This window comes from Zootoca vivipara, chromosome 2, assembly GCF_963506605.1.
Source record: "Zootoca vivipara chromosome 2, rZooViv1.1, whole genome shotgun sequence".
In the NCBI taxonomy this organism is placed as follows: domain Eukaryota; kingdom Metazoa; phylum Chordata; class Lepidosauria; order Squamata; family Lacertidae; genus Zootoca; species Zootoca vivipara.
The window spans coordinates 46,852,328-46,872,459 of NC_083277.1; the positions used below are offsets into that span (position 1 = coordinate 46,852,328).

At 39.9% G+C, this 20,132-nt stretch overlaps 1 protein-coding gene across 1 annotated transcript in view; it reads left to right on the forward strand.

Annotated features, from left to right (window-relative positions):
* NUP210 (nucleoporin 210) overlaps window positions 1-20,132 on the forward strand; it is an 82,567-nt gene that overhangs the window by 1,008 nt on the left and 61,427 nt on the right. The window contains exons 2-5 of the mRNA XM_060271458.1: window positions 8,415-8,551; window positions 10,424-10,555; window positions 13,379-13,475; window positions 17,677-17,827. Coding sequence (XP_060127441.1) covers window positions 8,415-8,551; window positions 10,424-10,555; window positions 13,379-13,475; window positions 17,677-17,827 — 517 coding nt within the window. The remainder of the gene's footprint in view (window positions 1-8,414; window positions 8,552-10,423; window positions 10,556-13,378; window positions 13,476-17,676; window positions 17,828-20,132) is intronic.

Below are 20,132 nucleotides of genomic sequence, written 5' to 3' on the forward strand. Positions count from 1 at the left end.
CAAAAAATACGTTGAATTTTGCAGAGCTACCTGTCCCCATCTACTGTCACATTTGTAGACTGGACTTTACAACACATTTTAAACATTTTGTTGCTGAGTCCACAGTGTGTTTTCTCCCCCCCCCCCCTTTTTTAATTATTTTTTTATTAAAGATTTTCTTGGCTTACAAAAATATGTGCAATGTCTCTCGTAACATCCTTACAAATTAGTTTCATTTGTTGAGACATTGGGAAAGAGCGCTTTCTAAGTGTTGCAGGGTGTGTGAGAAAGAGACAGTCTGAAGTTTATCTGTCTGGGTTGACTTTGTCACTGTGAGGCATAGGCAACAGTGTGCCAAACCTAAGAAGCTTGAAGTGGTACAGTGATCGTGGCAGAAATCCAACCAGTACCAGAATGACAATACTGTGGATGCATAAAAGCCCTGAAGCTTGGAATACAGTAGCAACATGAAGTTACAAATTGTGTTTCTCAAAATGAGAGCAGACATTTTAATGTGCTTTGTTAAGACAGGGCAGGGGCATGGCCATTGCCAAGATTCAAGGACTGGCAGCCGACCCCGCCGCTTCCATGTATAACAGGTGGATGCTCAACAAGTTTTTAAGCATTTTAAAAGTGAACCTTTATCTAACAGAGATACGGTCTAACAAAGAAAGCTTCTCTGACTGACACATCATTTATTCAATGGTTGCCTGCCTCAATGGTGGCAAAAGTACATGTGAGCAGTACGGTACAGTACTGTGTTTTTCATATGATAGAAATTATTTAAAAAAGTTAGCTCTACCTCACAACCTCTTTTCCTGTACTGCCTTAACAAAATTTCAGTATAGAAGAAAAGGGGAAATGGTTCTTTTTAAAGTCTGCAAGGAAAGCATGCATTATGCACGTGGCAATAATCTACTATACTAAGAAAGTATAAAGGAAAACATCTTTCAATATTCTTGTAGCTCAAAACTGCTTGCTCATGTAAAATGAAAGAGTGTTTGATTTCCAAATGCTGTCCTATTCTAACCAAACAAACTATTAGGCTTGCTAATTATTGAGCATTTCTAGAGTGGCACTCCAAATGGCTTCACCTAGCAGCTTCATACTGATGTTAAACAGATGGGACATCAACAACTGGGTTGCACAGAAATTCCCCAGTAGCATATTCTGAAGCTGGCTTTGTAGATAGGAGTGGACCCAGCATAACATCATGTCTCCAACCTCCAGTGCACATAGCTGGTCAAGTAAATACCGGTCCATGGATCAATTGGTACCAGGCTGCCCAAGGAACATTTAAATCCAATTAAATTAAAATTATTAAATCAAAAAAATCTAACTAAAATATAAACAATCAACATCCCCCCTCAGCGGGCCGCGGTAAAATTATCAAACGTTGACTGGTCCGCGGCGATAAAAAGGTTGGGGAGCACTGCCATAACTGATAGTATCAAAAAGCCACTGATGGAGATTGAAGATCACTCCCCCAGTTCCTCTCTTGATACAGGTTTTGCAGGGCAAACAAGGTTGTTTCAATTCCAAAGCCAGACATGAATCCAGGCTGAAATGGGTCAAGATAATCTGCTTTCTGCAAGATTATCTGCAGCTGCATGTCCACCACCTTCTCGATACTTTTCAATGCCTGTGTGACCACCACACAATACCTTTATGAAGGGGTATTTTCACTAAGAGAAGGGACACTAGGAGAAGGGGACGACAGAGGACGAGATGGGTGGACAGGTTCTCGAAGCTACGAACATGAGTTTGACCAAACTGTGGGAGGCAGTGGAAGACAGGAGTGCCTGGCGTGCTATGGTCCATGGGGTCACGAAGAGTCGGACATGACTAAACAACTAAACAACAACAACAACAATTTTCAATTGAACAGCAGCTGTCATGAACCTCCTAGTTCTTGGGTGGACTTTTTCCAGAAGCGGCCTAACCACTTCCTGTATGAGGGTGACAGGCACCACTCCCTCTCACAGAGACCTTCACAGTCAGCCCATGTGTAGCTTCAAAAGGGTAAAGAAAGCAGGTAGTAGTCCATGCAAATCCAATCATCTAGTGCACATCCTCAGGTTGTAAAAGAAAGATGTAATTGAACCTTTAACACGTGGTAAGATATAGTTCTGGACACTCCCTCAATAATGGAGGTCAATAATGTGTTTTGACCTTACTTATATTAAGACCATAGCAGTGTGTGTAAAAATAGATAATTTCCCTCCAAAAAGAGTCATCAACTGATCATGTTAAAAAAGTACAGGAAACTGATGTTAAACTGGCCTGACCTGGCATGGGTATTTAACTGGGATCTTAGTTTTGATTATTGAGGGGAAGTCGTCATTCTAAAGTTTTCTCTTTGGACATTATTTTAATATTTTGATTTCTACATATATTTATTTTTTTACTTTTTATATCCCATCAACCATGGGCGTACCCAGGATCAAAACTAGGGGGGGCAAGGGGAGGGGCCAAGGCACAGAAGGGGAGGGGCCACAAAGTGGGCAGGAACGGCGAACTCGCGCTCCGCCGGGCTGTGCCCCTCCCTAGAAGCAGGGCTGGTGGGCGGAGGCGGAGCCCAGCCCAGTGGAGCGCGAGTTCAGCGTTCCCGCCCGCCGCGCCGCGCTCTCTGGTTCCCCGCCGTGCTTGGCCTTGCCAGAGGGCGCGACGGGGAGCTGGAGGGAGGGCGCAGCGCGACGGGCGGGAACGGCGAACTCGCGCTCCGCCGGGCTGTGCCCCTCCCTAGAAGCAGGGCTGGTGGGCGGAGGCGGAGCCCAGCCCAGCGGAGCGCGAGTTCGGCGTTCCCGCCCACCGCGCTGCGCTCCCTGGTTCCCCGCCGCGCTTGGCCTTGCCTGAGGGCGCGCCGGGGAGCTGGAGGGAGGGTGCGGCGCAGCGCGGCGGGAATGGCGAACTCGCGCTCCGCCGGGCTGTGCTCCGCCTCTGCCCACCAGCCCTGCTTCTAGAGTAGGGCAGCTGCCCTAACTTGCCCCGTGGTGGGTACGCCCTTGCCATCAACATAGTTCAGCAGAGCCTTCAGGATGTATTGCTCTAAGACATGGGAATAAATGGGGAAAATATCCAAATAACTGCATTGACTTTGGTCCAACACCTGTTCAGACAATCTAATACCACTAATAGGTTTAAACATTTAACTACCCATGACTGACTGATGTAATTAGGTTTGCTCAGCACAGCAATACTCACGAGATATTAGCAATTATCTTTGTGTTAGAGCTTCCCTCTTTTAAACCTGCTGTACAGACAGCTTGTGACATGTGTTTGGGAGCAATTGTATGTAGCCCTGTCACCAGTTTCTAGCGTCAGTCACCCAAGAAGCACAAGGGACCACAGGCTTCTTTGCCATTCATTCTGAGTGTGTAGCTGGGCCTCATGCAATGAACATGCTTATATGATTTGACCAGTTACTCCTGAAAGACAACACAGTAGAATTTATTATGAATTATCCTTAAGAGAACCATATACACATAGGTCAAGGTATTTATGTTCATAAGTCTATAACAGATAGATTTGACCAATTAGGAGGAATGAATATTAAATCTCAAATATTAAGTGCAATTGTGATTGCTCATGCTTCTTGATCCAGCCAGTGTTGTTGTTGTTTAGTCGTTTAGTCGTGTCCGACTCTTTGTGACCCCATGGACCATAGCACGCCAGGCACTCCTGTCTTCCACTGCCTCCCACAGTATGGTCAAACTCATGTTTGTAGCTTCGAGAACGCTGTCCAACCATCTCGTCCTCTGTCGTCCCCTTCTCCTAGTGCCCTCAATCTTTCCTAGTGCCCTCAATCTTTCCCTTTGTCCATGGAGTTTTCTTGGCAGGGATACTGGAGTGGCTTGCCAGTTCCTTCTCCAGGTGGATCACGTTTAGTCAAAACTCTCCACTATGACCTGTCCATCTTGGGTAGCCCTGCATGGCATAGCTCATAGCTTCTCTGAGTTATTCAAGCCCCTTCGCCACGACAAGGCATTGATCCATGAAGGGGCCAGCCAGTGTTAAGTAGCTGTAAGTCCCATTGATTCAACTGGCATGTGCTTAACTATTGCACCATTCACCACCTGATAACATTTAGCGAATGCAATAAGTATAATTAGTCCCAGCAATCTAACAAACTCCTAAAATGTGGACAGATGTTAGTATTAATTCTGTCTGTCAGAGTCCTCATAGCAGACAAATATTCCCTGTGTGTGTCTGAGGGGGGAGGTTAAATTTCTAATTTGTATAGCTATGAACTGGTAATTTAAATATGCAAATTCTACCCAGAAAGTCCTGAACTGAAAATATTGTAATAAATTATGCAAATCATGTGTGTTTTTATGTATGTACTTAATTTGCTTGCCTTTCATCTGTCTCAGAATTTGGAGTTGTCTAATTTTTTTATAGATCCAGGGAGAAGGGCATGGGGTTTAAGGAATAAGAACAGGGTAAGGCATGTGGGAAGCAGAGAGATGGATGAAAGTGGAGTTAAGAAGCTTTATAGTCCATATATATATATATATATATAGAGAGAGAGAGAGAGAGAGAGAGAGAGAGAGAGAGAGAGAGAGAGAGAGAGAGAGAGAGAGATATGTTGTTGAGTATGTGTTTCTGGATCTGAATATATACTGTAAATCACATTCCCACACATGTGCATTAGACCCTTTGGTTTTTTTTACTATCTGAATGGCAGTTCCTCAGTATTCCAAACTGTTTATGAAAATAGGTTGGATGGATCAAGAATTGTCATCCCATGAATGGAAAAGCTTCTTCCATTTGCAGTAGGGACTCAATTCTAGCAGAGGCTTCAACAAAAGAAAGCAGGAGGGCAGGGAGAGAGAATTTGCATGGATTCCTCCTTCCCTCCATAGTCTCCAGCAGCAGTAGTCTGGAGGGTCACTCAACTATCCAAACCAGATTTTTTTTGGGGGGGAGGGGGTTATAGGGGCAACAAGGGAAAAAGTGGAAGTGTCCTGTGAGCAGAGCTGTGCTGATCCAACCAACTGTTGATATTTATGGCAGTTTCTGATTTGTCATTTGAGTTATTAATGTTCTTTGGAAGTGAAGGAAATAACCCAGAGGGATTTCATTTCCACCTTGATATTTTTCTCTCCTTCATTTGGTATTTTGCTTATAACAATTTAATAGGTCTGTGTTAAATGACTTTTTCCCTTTTTGCTGCACTTAAAAAAAACAACAGAAAGTATAGTTTCATCTAAAGTATGCTTATATTCTCTGTTTGGGAAACAAAACGGAAGTAAAATTTTATATGTTGTTTTAAAAGTAAATAAATTGTTGATAGATGATGTGTTACATTTTCACCTGGAGCTGTTAACAAGGAATTATTTATGGAGTATTTTTTTTTAATCATTAATGGTTTCTAGAATCTCACAACAATCTGTTTTGCTAATTGCTTGTGGGAGGACTTGGAAATGCATGACAGATCTCATTGCACACACTATTCTTTTCCTCCCTATGCTCATCCTGCAAAGGGGTGTATGATCTTGAGGAGTAATGATTGCACAGGCTAGGCTTAAGTGTGTTGAACTCCGGTCACATAAATCTTAGTTAAATGTATTTTCAGTGTTGCATGGACAAATACAAGGTGAACCTTAGGCTGAAGTAACTGTGGGGCAAGAATGCAGAGGGACTGAGTGTGATTCTGCTTTCTCACTGCATACACAATCTACACATGTTAAAGTTTGGAAGGTGCACTCAGTATCAGCCACTGAATAAAAATATTCACAGTTATGCTGGATATTCGCCAGAAAAGGGAAACTTACTGAATCAGGCACTACAGTTAGAGACACTGACTCTAATTGTTAGGGACATTAACCTGTAATGCTAGTAAGTGTTACAGTTTATCACCAAAATTTAGAAGTTAGGTTATGGAGATAGCTAGATTAGACAACAGCTGTTTAATATTTTTGCTTGCTTGTGCATGGCAGTGGACCATATAACGTACTTTAGCAGTCTAGAGATGTCTGTTGACCACAAGAATAATATAGAGGCAGCCTGAGCTGTGTTTGTGGTCAGAAGAGTCTAGATGGCATCACTGTCCACTAAAACCAGTAAATGCAACCAAGAGTGAGAAATAGACACATTTTCCCAAAGATTAAATTGTGGTTGGCTCTTTATAATTTGTTTTGGCAAGCTGTTTATCCCACAATGTTTCAGAAAGTTACAGTTACTGGTGGCACCACCATCAGCAGCAGTGAGTCTATTTGCTTTATCTTTGCTTATTTAGCTCTTCAAATCAAGCTCCTTTTAGTACTTTGAAGTTAAGTCTTTAGATGATTCTTTCAAACACAATATAAGTATTCTTTTTCTGCTTTAGGGTTGTTCTCTGCAGCACAACAGACAGGATGTGTGGGTGATATGCTGTATTTGAAAGAATATGTGGAGGAAGTTGCAACACTAATAGTGAAATCCTTACTCAGTGTTGCTGCCCAAGTCGATTTGCAAGACTTCGTTTTTTAGTCCTACTTTTGAGTTAAATATAAGATAAAATCAAGTTAATTTGGCAGTTTTGAAAATTAAGCTTCTTCAAAGGATATAGATAAGATCAGGGGTAGGCAAACTTAAGGCCCGGGGGCCGGATTCGGCCCAATCGCATTCTCAATCTGGCCTGCGGATGGTCTAGGAATCAGCGTGTTTTTACATGAGTAGAATGTGCCCTTTTATTTAAAATGCATCTCTGGGTTATTTGTGGGACCTGCCTGGTGTTTTTACATGAGCAGAATGTGTGCTTTTATTTAAAATGCATCTCTGGGTTATTTGTGGGGCATAGGAATTCGTTCATTTCCCCCCCCAAAATATAGTCCAGCCCCCCACATAGTCTGAGGGACGATGGACCAGCCCACAGATAAAAAAGGTTGCTGACCCCTGATATAGATGGTTAATGAATGAGTTCACATAAATACACAACAAACTTAAGCCTGTGATGATGATGTTACATTGTCTACCACCCTTCACCTGACAATCGCAGGGCAATTTGCAGCATTAAAATAGAAGATAAAATCACAAAATGCATAATACCGTAAGAACAAGAACAAAACAACCCAATAACCCCACCCTACCCCTCACATGAAGTTTAACTCCCAGGGGCCAGACGGATGGATGCGGCAGACTGGGGATTCCCCATTCCTGTATTAAAGTGCAGTGAAAGCAGTTTCAGCACATGTTGTATCTGAATATCTTTGTACCCAGGAGAAAGTCAGTGGATCTGTGTTCGCCTTATCTCCACATTTAGGGTTTTTTTTAAAGACACAGTAGTATTCTCTGTAAAGTGCCAAATATAAAAGTGTTTTATATAGGATAACAACCTCATTTTTCTCCAGTTTTATCAGGAAGTAGAAAGCTGCAGCCTGCAGGGCAGTGAGCTCTTCAGGAATCCTGAATCTCTGCTTGTTGTCAGGCCCACCAATTAACTGGATAAAAATATTATTCTCTGATTAAAGGAGTAGCTGAACATTCCTCTACCAATTAGATCAGGCATAGGCAAACTCGGCCCTCCAGATGTTTTGGGACTACAACTCCCATCATCCCTAGCTAACACAACCTGTTATCAGGGATGATGGGAATTGTAGTCTCAAAACATCTGGAGTTTGCCTATGTCTGACGTAGATATAGCAGAGCTTGAAATCCAAACTTCTACATGCCGCTTTGAAAGTGGGCAATAAGATTTCTGATCTGTCTTGAATCTTCAGGGTTGCCATTCTTAGCCACCTCGAAAGAATTAGTACCATTTTTGTTCTATGGACTGCTTCAGTGAGTCATAGAATTATTTGCTGTAATAGGAGCCCCCACCCACCCACCCAGCATAGGCTTATTTTCTACTTGGCAGGGTAGCTAATCAAAAGAAACTAAAAGTACAGCAAGATTCAACATAGAACCAATGTGTTTGTAATAAGTAATAAGTGAAGCCGTAATTTAAAAAATGATTGGCTTGAAGATGTATTAGTAGGTTTTTCATTTGAAACTGACATTGCTGAGAAAGCAAGAACAATTTATATATTATACATGAATGAGAAAGTGAGAACAAAAGCTTTTCAATGGGTTTCTACATCTTCCAGACCTGCGGCATAATTCAGCTGAGAATGTGAACAATAAATAATTTCAAACTAGTAAGTAAATGACATCGGGTTGTCGCCCCCCCCCCCAGCCAAGCCATTTGGGGAAAGCTTTTCAGAACTTTATCTCCATAGAAAGTGGTAGAATGAGCTGGCCGTGATGCCATTGCTTTCTCTGGACACCTAGATGTACAGTATATTCAAATATACCTATACCGATTTTGCAGCTGGTGATACATTACTTAAAACTGATAGGAACTGCTGGTAATACAAAGTTAAATATAGCATGACATGTTAAAGGAAACTTTAATGGGCATCGACATTTATCAATAAGTCTCACTCCAGTAATTTTTGTTTGATTGTTTTAAGGTCTTCTACCAGACCAGAAGTTGCTAGCATAGAAGCTATAGAACAAGACAATCGTCAGTGTTCACAGAAGGCTATTGTGCAGGCCCGTTCATCGCAGGTGACACGCCTTACAAGTATTATTTTGGCTGAAGATATTTGTAAGTAGAGCAATATTCTTCCCATCTTATTTGGAGACGTGTATGTTTTAGATGACTTTGTTGTTAAGTTAATTCTACGCTATTCTTTGGTTGGAACACTCTATGCCCTGCATCCATGAAACTCTTGGTGGATACACTAAGCGCAAAAATATACTCTCCTACTTGTGTGTGTTTAAAATTTGTAACGAGCAAGGAAAAAGAGGGAGACAGAGAATGGCATGCATTACCTCCTTTCTACATTGAGAAATGGGAGGCTGAAAGATTGACATGTGTCCACAGAGGGAGTAGTGGAAGTGGAGAGGATACTATTGGGGAAAAGGGAGGAGCAAGGGTTTTTTTTGGGGGGGGGGCTGTATTCTGGAGAAGAAGCATAGAGGGTTGAAAAGGAGCATACTGTACATTCAAAGTCATGAGATGCTAATAAAATCAAAGTGGAAAAAATGGATGAGACTTACAGTACCTTACTGTTTAAATTTTGCATTTTGCAACAGTTTTAAACTTGCTCATAGAATTTGCATTTGTGGAAGGACTCAAAGGATGTCCATAGCTTATATTTGCTTGGATTAATGACTAGTGTTTGTGGTAGGGATTTCCAAATTGATAACTGAAATGTATAGCTGATAACTCTGGCAGTTCTTTACTGAGTGAGTTTGTGTGCCTAGTGAGTATTCAGCCTGAAATTATGCACCCTTAAGCAGAAGTGTGTCCAGCTCAGTATGGCTTACTTTAAAGTAAGTAAATGGAGTTGGCTGTACATTAACAATAAATGGATTTTGCATATAATAAAACAGATTGCACGAGAAAATACACTTTAATGAATATGTTAGCGATGACCTTTTGAACATACTGTATATGAAACTGCCTTATATTGACTCCACAATGACTGGTCGTAACCCTTAAGACTAGGCAGCGCAGATTGTCCGTGGCCTTTTTTCTGAGATCCCTTTAACTGGAAATGTGTGGTGTTAAGCCTGGGATCTTCTGTATGCAAAGGATCCTCCTCACTATTGCAATCAATTGATAAATAATTGCATTATTATTTATTATTTATTTATTAATAAAAAATACAAAAATCAATTTGTTGGCATATAAAGTTACTCTTATATGATAGTTACCTGTGTGAGTTTAAAATGGCTGGCATTAATTTAAAATGTTGAAGCTTAACATTAAAGTATAAGTGTACATGAAAATGCCTCTAAACTTATTTTCTGCATCATTGAGCAAATGGAGAAAATTTCCACACACCTGAGTTGGATGGAATATATTCTAAATCAGAGGGTATTTTTGCCAGACAGACTTCAGCCTTGGCATCTCCCCTGCCTTTTGAACTTAAATATGATAAAATGGCTTGGAGCCAGAGGGTTAATGACAGAAAAGGGTACTGCTCCTCTCCTGACAGCAGCCTCATGGAAAGCCTGTTGTGGGAGTTGTTGGTGCCCTCCTTAATGGGATGGACTGTGGTTCTGAGGAAGAAGGGGGATTACATTCTGTGAACAATTCCCCCCCCCATTCCCCATAGCCCCAGTTTACCTCAGTAAAATATTATAAATTTCTCTGGACTCTGCCTGCTTTATTCCAGTTTCTCTGCTAACACATGAGAGGTACTTTGGGGTGAGGAAGAGAAAGGAAAATCACATTCCATCAACCCTCTTTCACCAACACTTGTCTGGATCCAATACTACAAATAAAACAAGTCATGGAGTTTACCAAAAGCTAAAACAGCAGATGTTTTTTGTTGGAAACATATTGAAAGCTATACAGTACCAGCTCCCTTCAGTTTTGCTATTATTGTATTTAATTGCATATGTTTCATTTTGAACAAAACCATCCACTGAGGGATAATGGCATGCTTTCTCACAATGTCTCATCAAGTAACTGGCCAAGTCCTTCGCTGCGATGCTATAGTTGACCTTATTCATGATGTTCACATCGTGTCCACCACAAAAGAACTGTATCTAGAGGATTCACCATTGCAACTGAAAATCCAAGCTTTAGATTCTGAAGGTAAGGCTATATCTCTTTTAACGTAAAATTTTCATCCAGACAAAGAGCTCTTCCTGATGTTATGTTGGCTATGGCCACACATTTTCCTTCCTAAATCTACTGCTGTGTATCAGTAGGCTCAGCTTGAAATTCCTATCTGCATAAATGAGCTTCTAAATTTGCATTTTAATCATATTGGTATTTCTCTTTAAATTCAAAAACCTCCACCAATAAGGGGGGGGGGAATCACTGTCTCAGTCTAGTTTTGGGGTCAAGTGTCTCCTAAGAAAGCCATACAGATAAAATACCTGGCTGAAAGTATCACACACCCTAACACAATGCTGTGCTGGATAGTGTGCCCCCACCTCCCTTCATAGGCTGATTTGGTGCGATGTGAAGGTAGAGCCATCCTGTTTAGTGCACCAAAGAGCTGTCTCCAGAATACCCAATAAAACAGCTGTGTCGCTCATCTGGACCAAGTGAGGTTACTCTCTCTTTGCCTCAGCCTATGGTGGGTGGTGATCCTGCTTAGCCCTAGGCTTGGGTTCTCTGAAGGGAGCTGTTTTGTGAACCCAAACTCAGCACGAAGCAGCCTTGCTTCTCCCATCCCTGTCAAGTAGTGGGTAGGAGGGAAGAAAAGCTACCTTTTGCTAGTAGAAGCAGCAAACTCGAGAAGTCTCACTTGTTACTGTTGCTTGCAGACTCCAGCCTTGTTTCTCCCATCCCATCAGGTGTCAGGAAAGGGATAAGCAGAGCGATGTTTTGCGAGCAAAAGCCGCCTGTCAATCATGTGGCATTATAAACCTATCATGTGATATGTTTGGGCAGCCCTGTGACTTTGGCCCGCGGGGCTGATCCTGCTAAGGATGTGGTTCATGGAACCAAAAGGATTCCATCCTCAGTCCTGCAGTAAAGCAATATAATTGCAGAGGTGTCATTGGGATCAACAACACCCCATAATATAAAGTACATAAAGCTGCAAGACCTATGTGTGGGGCCTTAACATAAAATACTGTGACAGTAACAAAACATATGAAGTAATTATTACAGTTGTATTAGGACTGCAAAGGTCACGACTTGTGAATTACCTATAACAGGCCTTGCAATCATAGCTGACGGTATTTGAATAGCCTTCTAACTGCAGCTAACATGCAGGTAAAATGTGGTGGGAGGTATTCCTTTCTGTATTCAGAACCTCTAAAGATGAGAGTAAAAAAGAAATGAAGGAAGTATAGCATTTCCATGGCTAGTCAATGATATCAATATTTGTCTGCACTGGATATCAGAGATTCCGTTTCATGCATTGGACTAATAGACATATGCTGGTATCAGTTCAAGTAAACTTAAATTTTGAGGGGAGTTGAACTGTCTCCCGGGCATATTGTTCTTACAATACATGTGCGTAGGGGTGCTGTGGCCAATGTCACAGCAAGCATTTCACATCTCTTAGTGCCTGCTGCAGATTTGCAGCTTCAGCACTGTTCCGTTTCTCCCTGCGAAAGAAAAAAACACACACGATTTGATTTGTTTTTACTTTACATTTCAGCAACATTGAGGGAAGATTTACCTTAGCTCCGCAAAGTTCAACCAAGTGTTATGAAAACAACCAATTATGATTGTACATCTTGTATAAAATACCCTTGGGCACTTAGAATTCTATTTTCTGTGGTAGATTGCCTTTTTAAATAGAAATTTTAGGATGGAGTGCTAACCCACAGCACTCTACTCTGTATTAGGAACCCATGATTGAAAGGTATGTTTAGTCTTTGATACACTTAGATGCACTTTGAGGTGGAGGATGGTCATAGAGTGCATGTGTGACTGCAACAACATTTTTTACTGATTTTGCAGTAAAATCACACTATTGATTATTCGCCAATATTGAACACAACTACAAATTCATTTTTAATTAATCAAAATAATTTGAAAATAGAGAGAAGTGAAGGATCAAGTCTCAGATTTGTCAGATTGAGGAAAAACCTCTTGGGTTTCTGAATTTGTGTTATCAGTTAATTGTAAAAACAACCTTATTTCAGGCTTAGTTTTTTGGCAAGGTAGGAGGGGTTGGTTGGTTATTTATTTCTTAAAATTTATATGCCACTTGATTGTAAAAGAAAACTCAGACTGGTTTGCAGAAAGATGCAGGAATCGTTAAAATAGAAAAATAGAGAGAAATTAACAGAAATTCACTGCAACTACATCATCCATAAAGTTTTTATTGTAGGGCATTTCCATTCTTTTTAATTGCTTTAATTCTGGTTACATTGTTAGATCGACAACATTTGAGACATAGAATCTTTATTTACTTCCATTTCCAAATGATAGTTTGATAGGCTAAAAAAAAGATGTTTTTTTCTTTTTAAAAAAGAAAATTAATTACAGGTAAGCAAACAATAATTTTTATTAAAGTGATGTCTTTGAATTGTTGCTACATGAAACTTAACAATAAGAATAAAATTCTAAGCTTCTGAAATAGGCCTAATTCATGCCATCTTGTTTTGTAAATATATTATTCTGGTTCCTTTTCTTCTTCTTCTTCTGCTTATTGTAATTTCCAAGCATTTGGATTTCCAGGCAGAAAAGTTATTGATTGAGCTTTTTTATTTTTACTAAAGCTTAAAAGATTGACATTTCTGAGCTATTTTTAAGGAAAATCAGTGAAAACGACACTGCCCTACGTCTGGATTTTCCCGAACATATAGCCGATTTCCACCTAGACACTGCTATGAACTACAGTATTCTGGACATATGGCAATCCTAGATGTAGTTTTATGGCTGATTACCAAAATGTGGAAAGATTCTATAGCTGTTCTCACATTTGATAGTTTCTTAAATTACTTTAAGGAAACACCTTTAGCACTTTGGCGGGACTTGCTTTTGAGTGGACAATTATGAAAGACCCAGAAACTAATGGATTCTCAGATTCCCACAATGCACTGCGGTAAGCATCATTAAAATTGTTTCATTTGTTACTTTATGCATAAAGGACAATGGGCAGGGAAATATCAAGTACCAGCTTTGATCTCCAGTTCCTGTTGACATTGTCAAGGCAACTCATGATATAAAAATTTAAAGCAATCAACCAACAAAAAACATACTGAAAATGAAACATTTCTCAGAGAGTTAGGGATAGCAGATAAAATTTCATAGAAAACATCATTGATAGGCCAACTGGCAGCAAAAGACCATCAAAGGTGGCTCAGATCAGGCTTCTTTAGGCAGTGGGATCCACAACCAAGAATTCATAGAATTGTAGAGTTGGAAGGGGCCATGAGGTCCAACCTCCTGAAAATGACATTTCCTCAGTGTTTTTAATAGAACAATTAAAAGAACTGCAGGAATCTTTTGCCCAACATGGACACTGAGATTAAGAGTCTGAGCTATCCCATCTCTCAAGGTCCGTGGGATGGAGGGAGTACTCCCTCAGGTAAAAAAATGCTCTCACAATATCCCTGCTCAACTCCTCCAGCAAAGTAATCCGGAGGGGAGAGATGGAATTGCACACAGATATTATAGATAGATAGCCCAGGCCTAGTGCACCCCACCCACTGTGTTTTTCAGTTCTCAGCATGACACAAAATACAGTACAGGAAATTCATTGCATCTCTGGTGGCTGATGGGCTGTCTTCAACTTACTGGATCACAAGTTGTGCAGGCTTGAATGCTCATCTTCTTATAAGTAGCCTTTTATCTTGCTGATTTGCAGTTAAAAACTGAACTTAACTAAAGTACTGAACGTTAGTTAATTAACTTAGATTTATAACAGTTGCATGTTCCAGTTGGTACTCTCAGCAAACTCGTATGCCATTAAAATTACTCATAATTAAAACAGACTCGGCTCAATAATACATGCTCCATGGATTTAATCCACAAAGTAGCAATAAACTAAGGATAATGGTTTGCCTCAAATTGTGCCCCCTTCCTCTGACAGAAGCCTCTTCAATCCAGCAGAGGATTCACAAATTCCCCTGTTCTTCTGCAGCCCCCCTTCTGCCCCCACCTGTTTCTAAGGACTCAGCAATACAGCTGCAAATAAAACTATTTAAGTGTGTTTTAAGTGCAATATACACACTAGATGACTATGGTGAGCCTTAATAAAAATTCAATGTATTTTTAAAATGCTTTTTTTTAATAAAAAAGAAAAAAAGCATTTTCAGAACATTTTTTATAAGCGTGTAGATTCCACCAAAGGGTCCCTTATTCCTCTGGAAAATGTCTGAGTCATGAAGGGGACTGCAGGGAGAAGAGGGGAAGTTGCTTTCAAAAATTCCCAACTTCCCATAGCATAGAAAAAGACTACATGTTTGGTAAGTTAAAAATGGTTCACTCTTCAAAGGCTAGCTAGATTCATGTGCTTTTCCATACAGCAGCAAGAAAATATAGACAGTATAACTTAGGTTCCAAAATGGTAGGTGTTTTTAAATTATTTGTAAAAAAACACAAAGATGGCTTGCTTAGGCCATGCAGTCTAAACTTAGAGCATCCATCTTAGACATCCTTACTGGTCATGTTCACGTGGTAGAAAGAGAGAATTTAGTAACTCTTCCTCCCAAGGTGAGGGGGGCAGGTGACCTATCTAAGCCTTGCAGCAGAACTTTGTGATCTTAACCTCTTCATGCATTAGATTTAAGCATGTTGGCTATATGATAATACATATGCTCTGCAAAATTGTGTAAAGCAGTACACATATGTTGCATTTTTGCTTCCCCCAGTGTTTACAACACTTCATTGCTTTCAGACAGACCTTTTGAGTCTAAGTTTCCATTTGGTTAAAATTCCTCAGTTTTAAATCCTATCCAAGAGCGCTGTCTCTTTGGATATTTTTCATTTCATTCAATGTTGCAGCTCTGCTATTGATACTGACTCTTTGAAAATGGGTCTTCAATGAAGCCGAATCACTTTGTATATACCAATTTGGTTACAATCCATCATAATAAATGAAACAACAGGCATTGCATTTGTTTAATTTTTTTTGGAGCCTCCAAAGTACTTTTTCTGTTATTTTGGAGTTTCTAACCATATTCAAGAAGTACAAAGAACACTAAATCGGTTTTCCCTAATATAATTTTGCATATTAAAGCCAAGTAGAACATTAAACTGATAATCAGCAGCAAAAGGAGCTGTAAATTTAAACTGCACTTCAAGGCCCTAATTTTAAGGAGCAGGGCGCAGCCACAATTAAATACCAAGGGTTGAATTCAGCATGGTGCTAAGGAGATCGTTCCATTTTTTTTCTTGTCTAACAGAGCGATCTTCCTTTTCCTTCCCCCTGTGTGCTGTTCTAGGGTTTCTCCTGGCCCTCCAGAGTGGATCTGGAGGAATCATAGGGGAAGCAGGGGAAGCCCTATTGCACTAATGGGTGTCCTTGCTCTGGCTTCAGCTAATGGAACAGGGTAGTTGAATCCAACCCTAAGATTAAATATGTGCTGAACTCTCTTGCATTGAAATCATGACGACGACAACAACAACAATTATTAATAATAATAGTTTTATTCTGCTTTTCTACCAAAGTTCAGTTTGGTAGAAGTTAACAAGTATAGTATTTAAAACAGTAAAATAATATATAAGATTAATTACTAAAATAAATTTACAAATTTAACAGCAGTAGCTCAATTAAACTTCAGGGGGGAATGAAATGCATAGGCGTTCACATCATATGCTACCACAGCCTTGGGAGCATAAAAATGTTATCAGCTGGTGATGAAAGAATAGTAAATAAGGGACCTGGAAAATATACAGAGAATGGATTACGTGGCAATAAGAAAAAAGGCTGTGTCTCTGGTAGCCAACCTGTAAGGAGCTAAAAGTAGTTGCCATTCTGTATGTTAGCTCCTTTACGGGCCACTTGAGAGCAAGATTAAGAAAGCATCGTTCAAATACAACTTCATTAGCAACTTCACAGCAACTTCTTTAGAGCAAAATAAATTATCGTCCTTTGCCATCATATAATACAGGAATTTATGGGGGATTAGCAAGAAACGCAATTACTCCTTGGGCTAGCTCGTGCTTTTAAAAGAGGGGAAGAAAAGCTACCAGTAAGCATTCCATTATGAAATAAACAAATTAGAATAGGACTGATAGCATCTAATCAGCTGACTTGAAAAGAGAGTTAACATTAAAGTGGAACCTCGGTTTATGAACACCTTGCTTTACGAATTTTCAGTTTATGAACGCCGCGGACCCATCTGGAATGGATTAATTCACTTTCCATTACTTTCAATGGGAAAGTTCGCTTCAGTTTATGAACAGACTTCTGGAACCAATTACACCCATGCTTCGGGTTAAGTACGCTTCAGATTGAGTACTCCGCGAACCCGTCTGGAATGGATTAATCCATTTTCCATTACTTTCAATGGGAAAGTTCGCTTCAGTTTATGAATGCTTGTTTATGAACAGACTTTCGGAACCAATTGTGTTCATAAACCGAGGTACCACTGTATTTCCGTTCATCCAGATTGCTTCTATGCTGTGTACAGAAATGCCCCTTTTAACAGACAAGCATCAGTGCCTTGTGCTATCTTTCAATATAAAAATGTTCTATAGTCAGCACAGTGGTTTCCATTTCTCAACTTGGCCACCATATTCTGAAAAAGGAAGTTTTCAGATATGCATATTAGGCAGTCTCATGAATAACACATTACAACAGTTTAACCTGGACATTATCAAGGCATTGATGCCCCAGTAAGATCATGCAGCTGCTAGGTACAGTGATACCTCAGGTTACAGACGCTTCAAGTTACAGACACTTCAGGTTACAGACTCCACTAACCCAGAAATAGTGCCTCAGGTTAAGAACTTTGCTTCAGGATGAGAACAGAAATCATGCTCCGGTGGCACAGCAGCAGTGGAAGGCCCCATTAGCTAAAGTGGTACCTCAGGTTAAGAACAGTTTCAGGTTAAGAACGGACCTCCAGAACTAATTAAGTTCTTAACCCGAGGTTCTCTAAATAACAGGTGTCACTTGAGCTTTCATAGGTCAAACTGGATCTGTAGACTTTATAACTAAGGAGGACTTGCAATCCCATCTAAAGTAAACTTAATACAGTACACTGCCAATCCTTTGCATTTTTTAGATGACATTCCCCCTTCTTCATACAAAATACAGGTATATGAATATCTTAAGTTATGAACTATTTTTACAGCATCCTGAAGTTCTCAGAATCAACATATACACCACCTTCCTATATATTAGAGATGGAAAAAGTTGCCAAACAAGGGGACATTGTTTTAGTATCGGGCATGAAAACAGGAAGTTCGAAATTAAAAGCAAGGATACAAGAAAGTGTTTATCAGGTAAGGTCTTCTTCTGCAGTACGTTTATTATAGCAGTCTTCCGACAGGATGCTTTTTCTCCTCTTATAGCTATTGCCCAGTGATGGAAATAAGGTGATACTGATAAGTGAAACATATATACTGATCACAAAGCACAATTCAAAAACGTTCTTCAGGACTAACAAATGTACTGTGGCATAAGCTGCTCTAGACCAGATGCATGAAGCAGACAGATGCATGTATAATGTGGATGAAGGAATCTTTTACTGCTTTGTGTAGTGAGACTCAAAGGTGGCATACCATTGAATGTTGACAGTCACCTAAATGGGTTTCTGCATTCATTTCACTTCACATGTCCCAAAACTGCAAAAAAAAATGTACAACCTGTTTTCTGGCATTTGCAAAATTTATCTGGGATTTTTTTTGTGTCAACATACACATATGAATGTCAACATTCACCAGATAATTGCTCGAGATTAGAACAGACACCTTATTATTCCTCTGTCCCTTTACCCCTTTTTATTGTCATTGTTTGTATGGTTGTGAACAGTCCACATTTCTTTTCACTACTTCAGAAATGTCTGTACATAAACATTCAGGAGCTGCTTATATAATTTTATTAATCTAGATTTTCAAGATAGCCTACAAAAGAGAACCATAAAGCAGATATAAAACAGATCAAAAACACCAGAAACAAAAGCAATTATCGTAGCAACAGTAAAAGTACAAAAAACCAACAACACAGTAGATATAAAATCATTTAAAAACCTGGGCAATTTTTTTTTTAATGTCTAAAATGTGGCTCTCTGGTTAACCAAGTCACGTGGCGCCTTATAAATAATAGTATTTTTTATTAAGAAAGCCTACAGAAGGCTTCTGAATGGTAATGGCAGTTCAACAATGCAGCCAATTATGGTACATTTAGAAGGAGCTGTCCTTTGCTATAGGTCTTCAAGCAGAGGCTGCTGCAGACATTAGATTTCTGAAATCCCAGTATCCAGCAGGGGCATAGCAGTTGATGGCTTGTAAGATCTCCGCTGACTCTACTCGCCACTTATCATTGTTATAGGCTGTGGGAACTCTGGAAGTAGGGACTGACACACACCAGGACTGTTGAACCTGTTGTTCTCCAGTGATTCTTTGGGGGCTATTGCTAACTTTATTTTGCTGGTTTTGCTCAGTAAAGGATGTTGTAAGTGGAACATTGAAGAAGCGGTTAACAGGACTCCTAGGCTTCTGGGTGTTGTTTTTTCAGGGATTAAAAACTGCAAAATGATGCATTGTTTTCTGCATATTACAGTTCTTCAGGGTATTCAGATGCCTGACAGATAAAAATAGGTATCCATTACAAGTATGGATTTTGCAGCACCAACACCACTGTGGCAAAGTCAGCAAGATGCTACTCAGCAAGATTCTTTTCATATCAGCAGAAATGTATGTGTTTAGGGTATATGCAATTTTAAAAATAAAGAAAATTAACTAGGACTCAAGTGGAAAAAAATATGAAACACTTGGGTATTTGTATCCCACTCTGAAAAGACCTTTTTCTTTTCTTTTTCTTATTACTAATACTTTCTGCTGGAAATAGAGTTAAAGGGGGGGAAAGCATCGACTCTGAAGCTCCCCCTCTTTTAGACCCTCACAGTGCTATCTGGGAATATCTAGACCAGTTTTTTGCACAATCAGCCAAAGGTTACGGTCTAAACCAAGTTGCTTAATGTGTTGATGAAGAATGTTCCGCTGCAGCCTTATATTTTTTTAAGGAAGGTAAAGACCTCTGTGCATCTCTTTCAAGGTGCCCACCCTTTTTTAAAAAAAGTTTATGTATATGCATACAGTTATACAAACAATATTCATTAAATGGGTGGGAAAACTAAACTAATGGTGAATGATTGTGTACAGGAAATACATGACAAACGAGATACCATGTACTGGCAGTGTGGCCTGGGTGTCCCATTGAAGATTCCAGATAGCTGTAGGCTAACCTAGCCTGCCACACATCAGCCTGGGCTAGTGGCAAGATTTTAGTCTGAAAATTATTCCGCTGTATTGCATCATTTTATGAGCATAAGCCAACAGGTGTTTTAAAAAATCTCATGAAAATGAATATATTCACTCATACTTCCATGTGTTACAGCCTTTACAATCCACATTTACTGTGCATTTTGTTGCAACTGCAAAGCAAAGCAGTTTGGTAGTTGCTCTGTAATAAAATAGATTAAAGAGGAACTAGATAATGACCTTTTAGGAGACATTAACAGTGTTGATGTTTTCAACCATCAGGGTGCAAAAATTGGTGTGAGATCTGTACATAAGATGATATGGG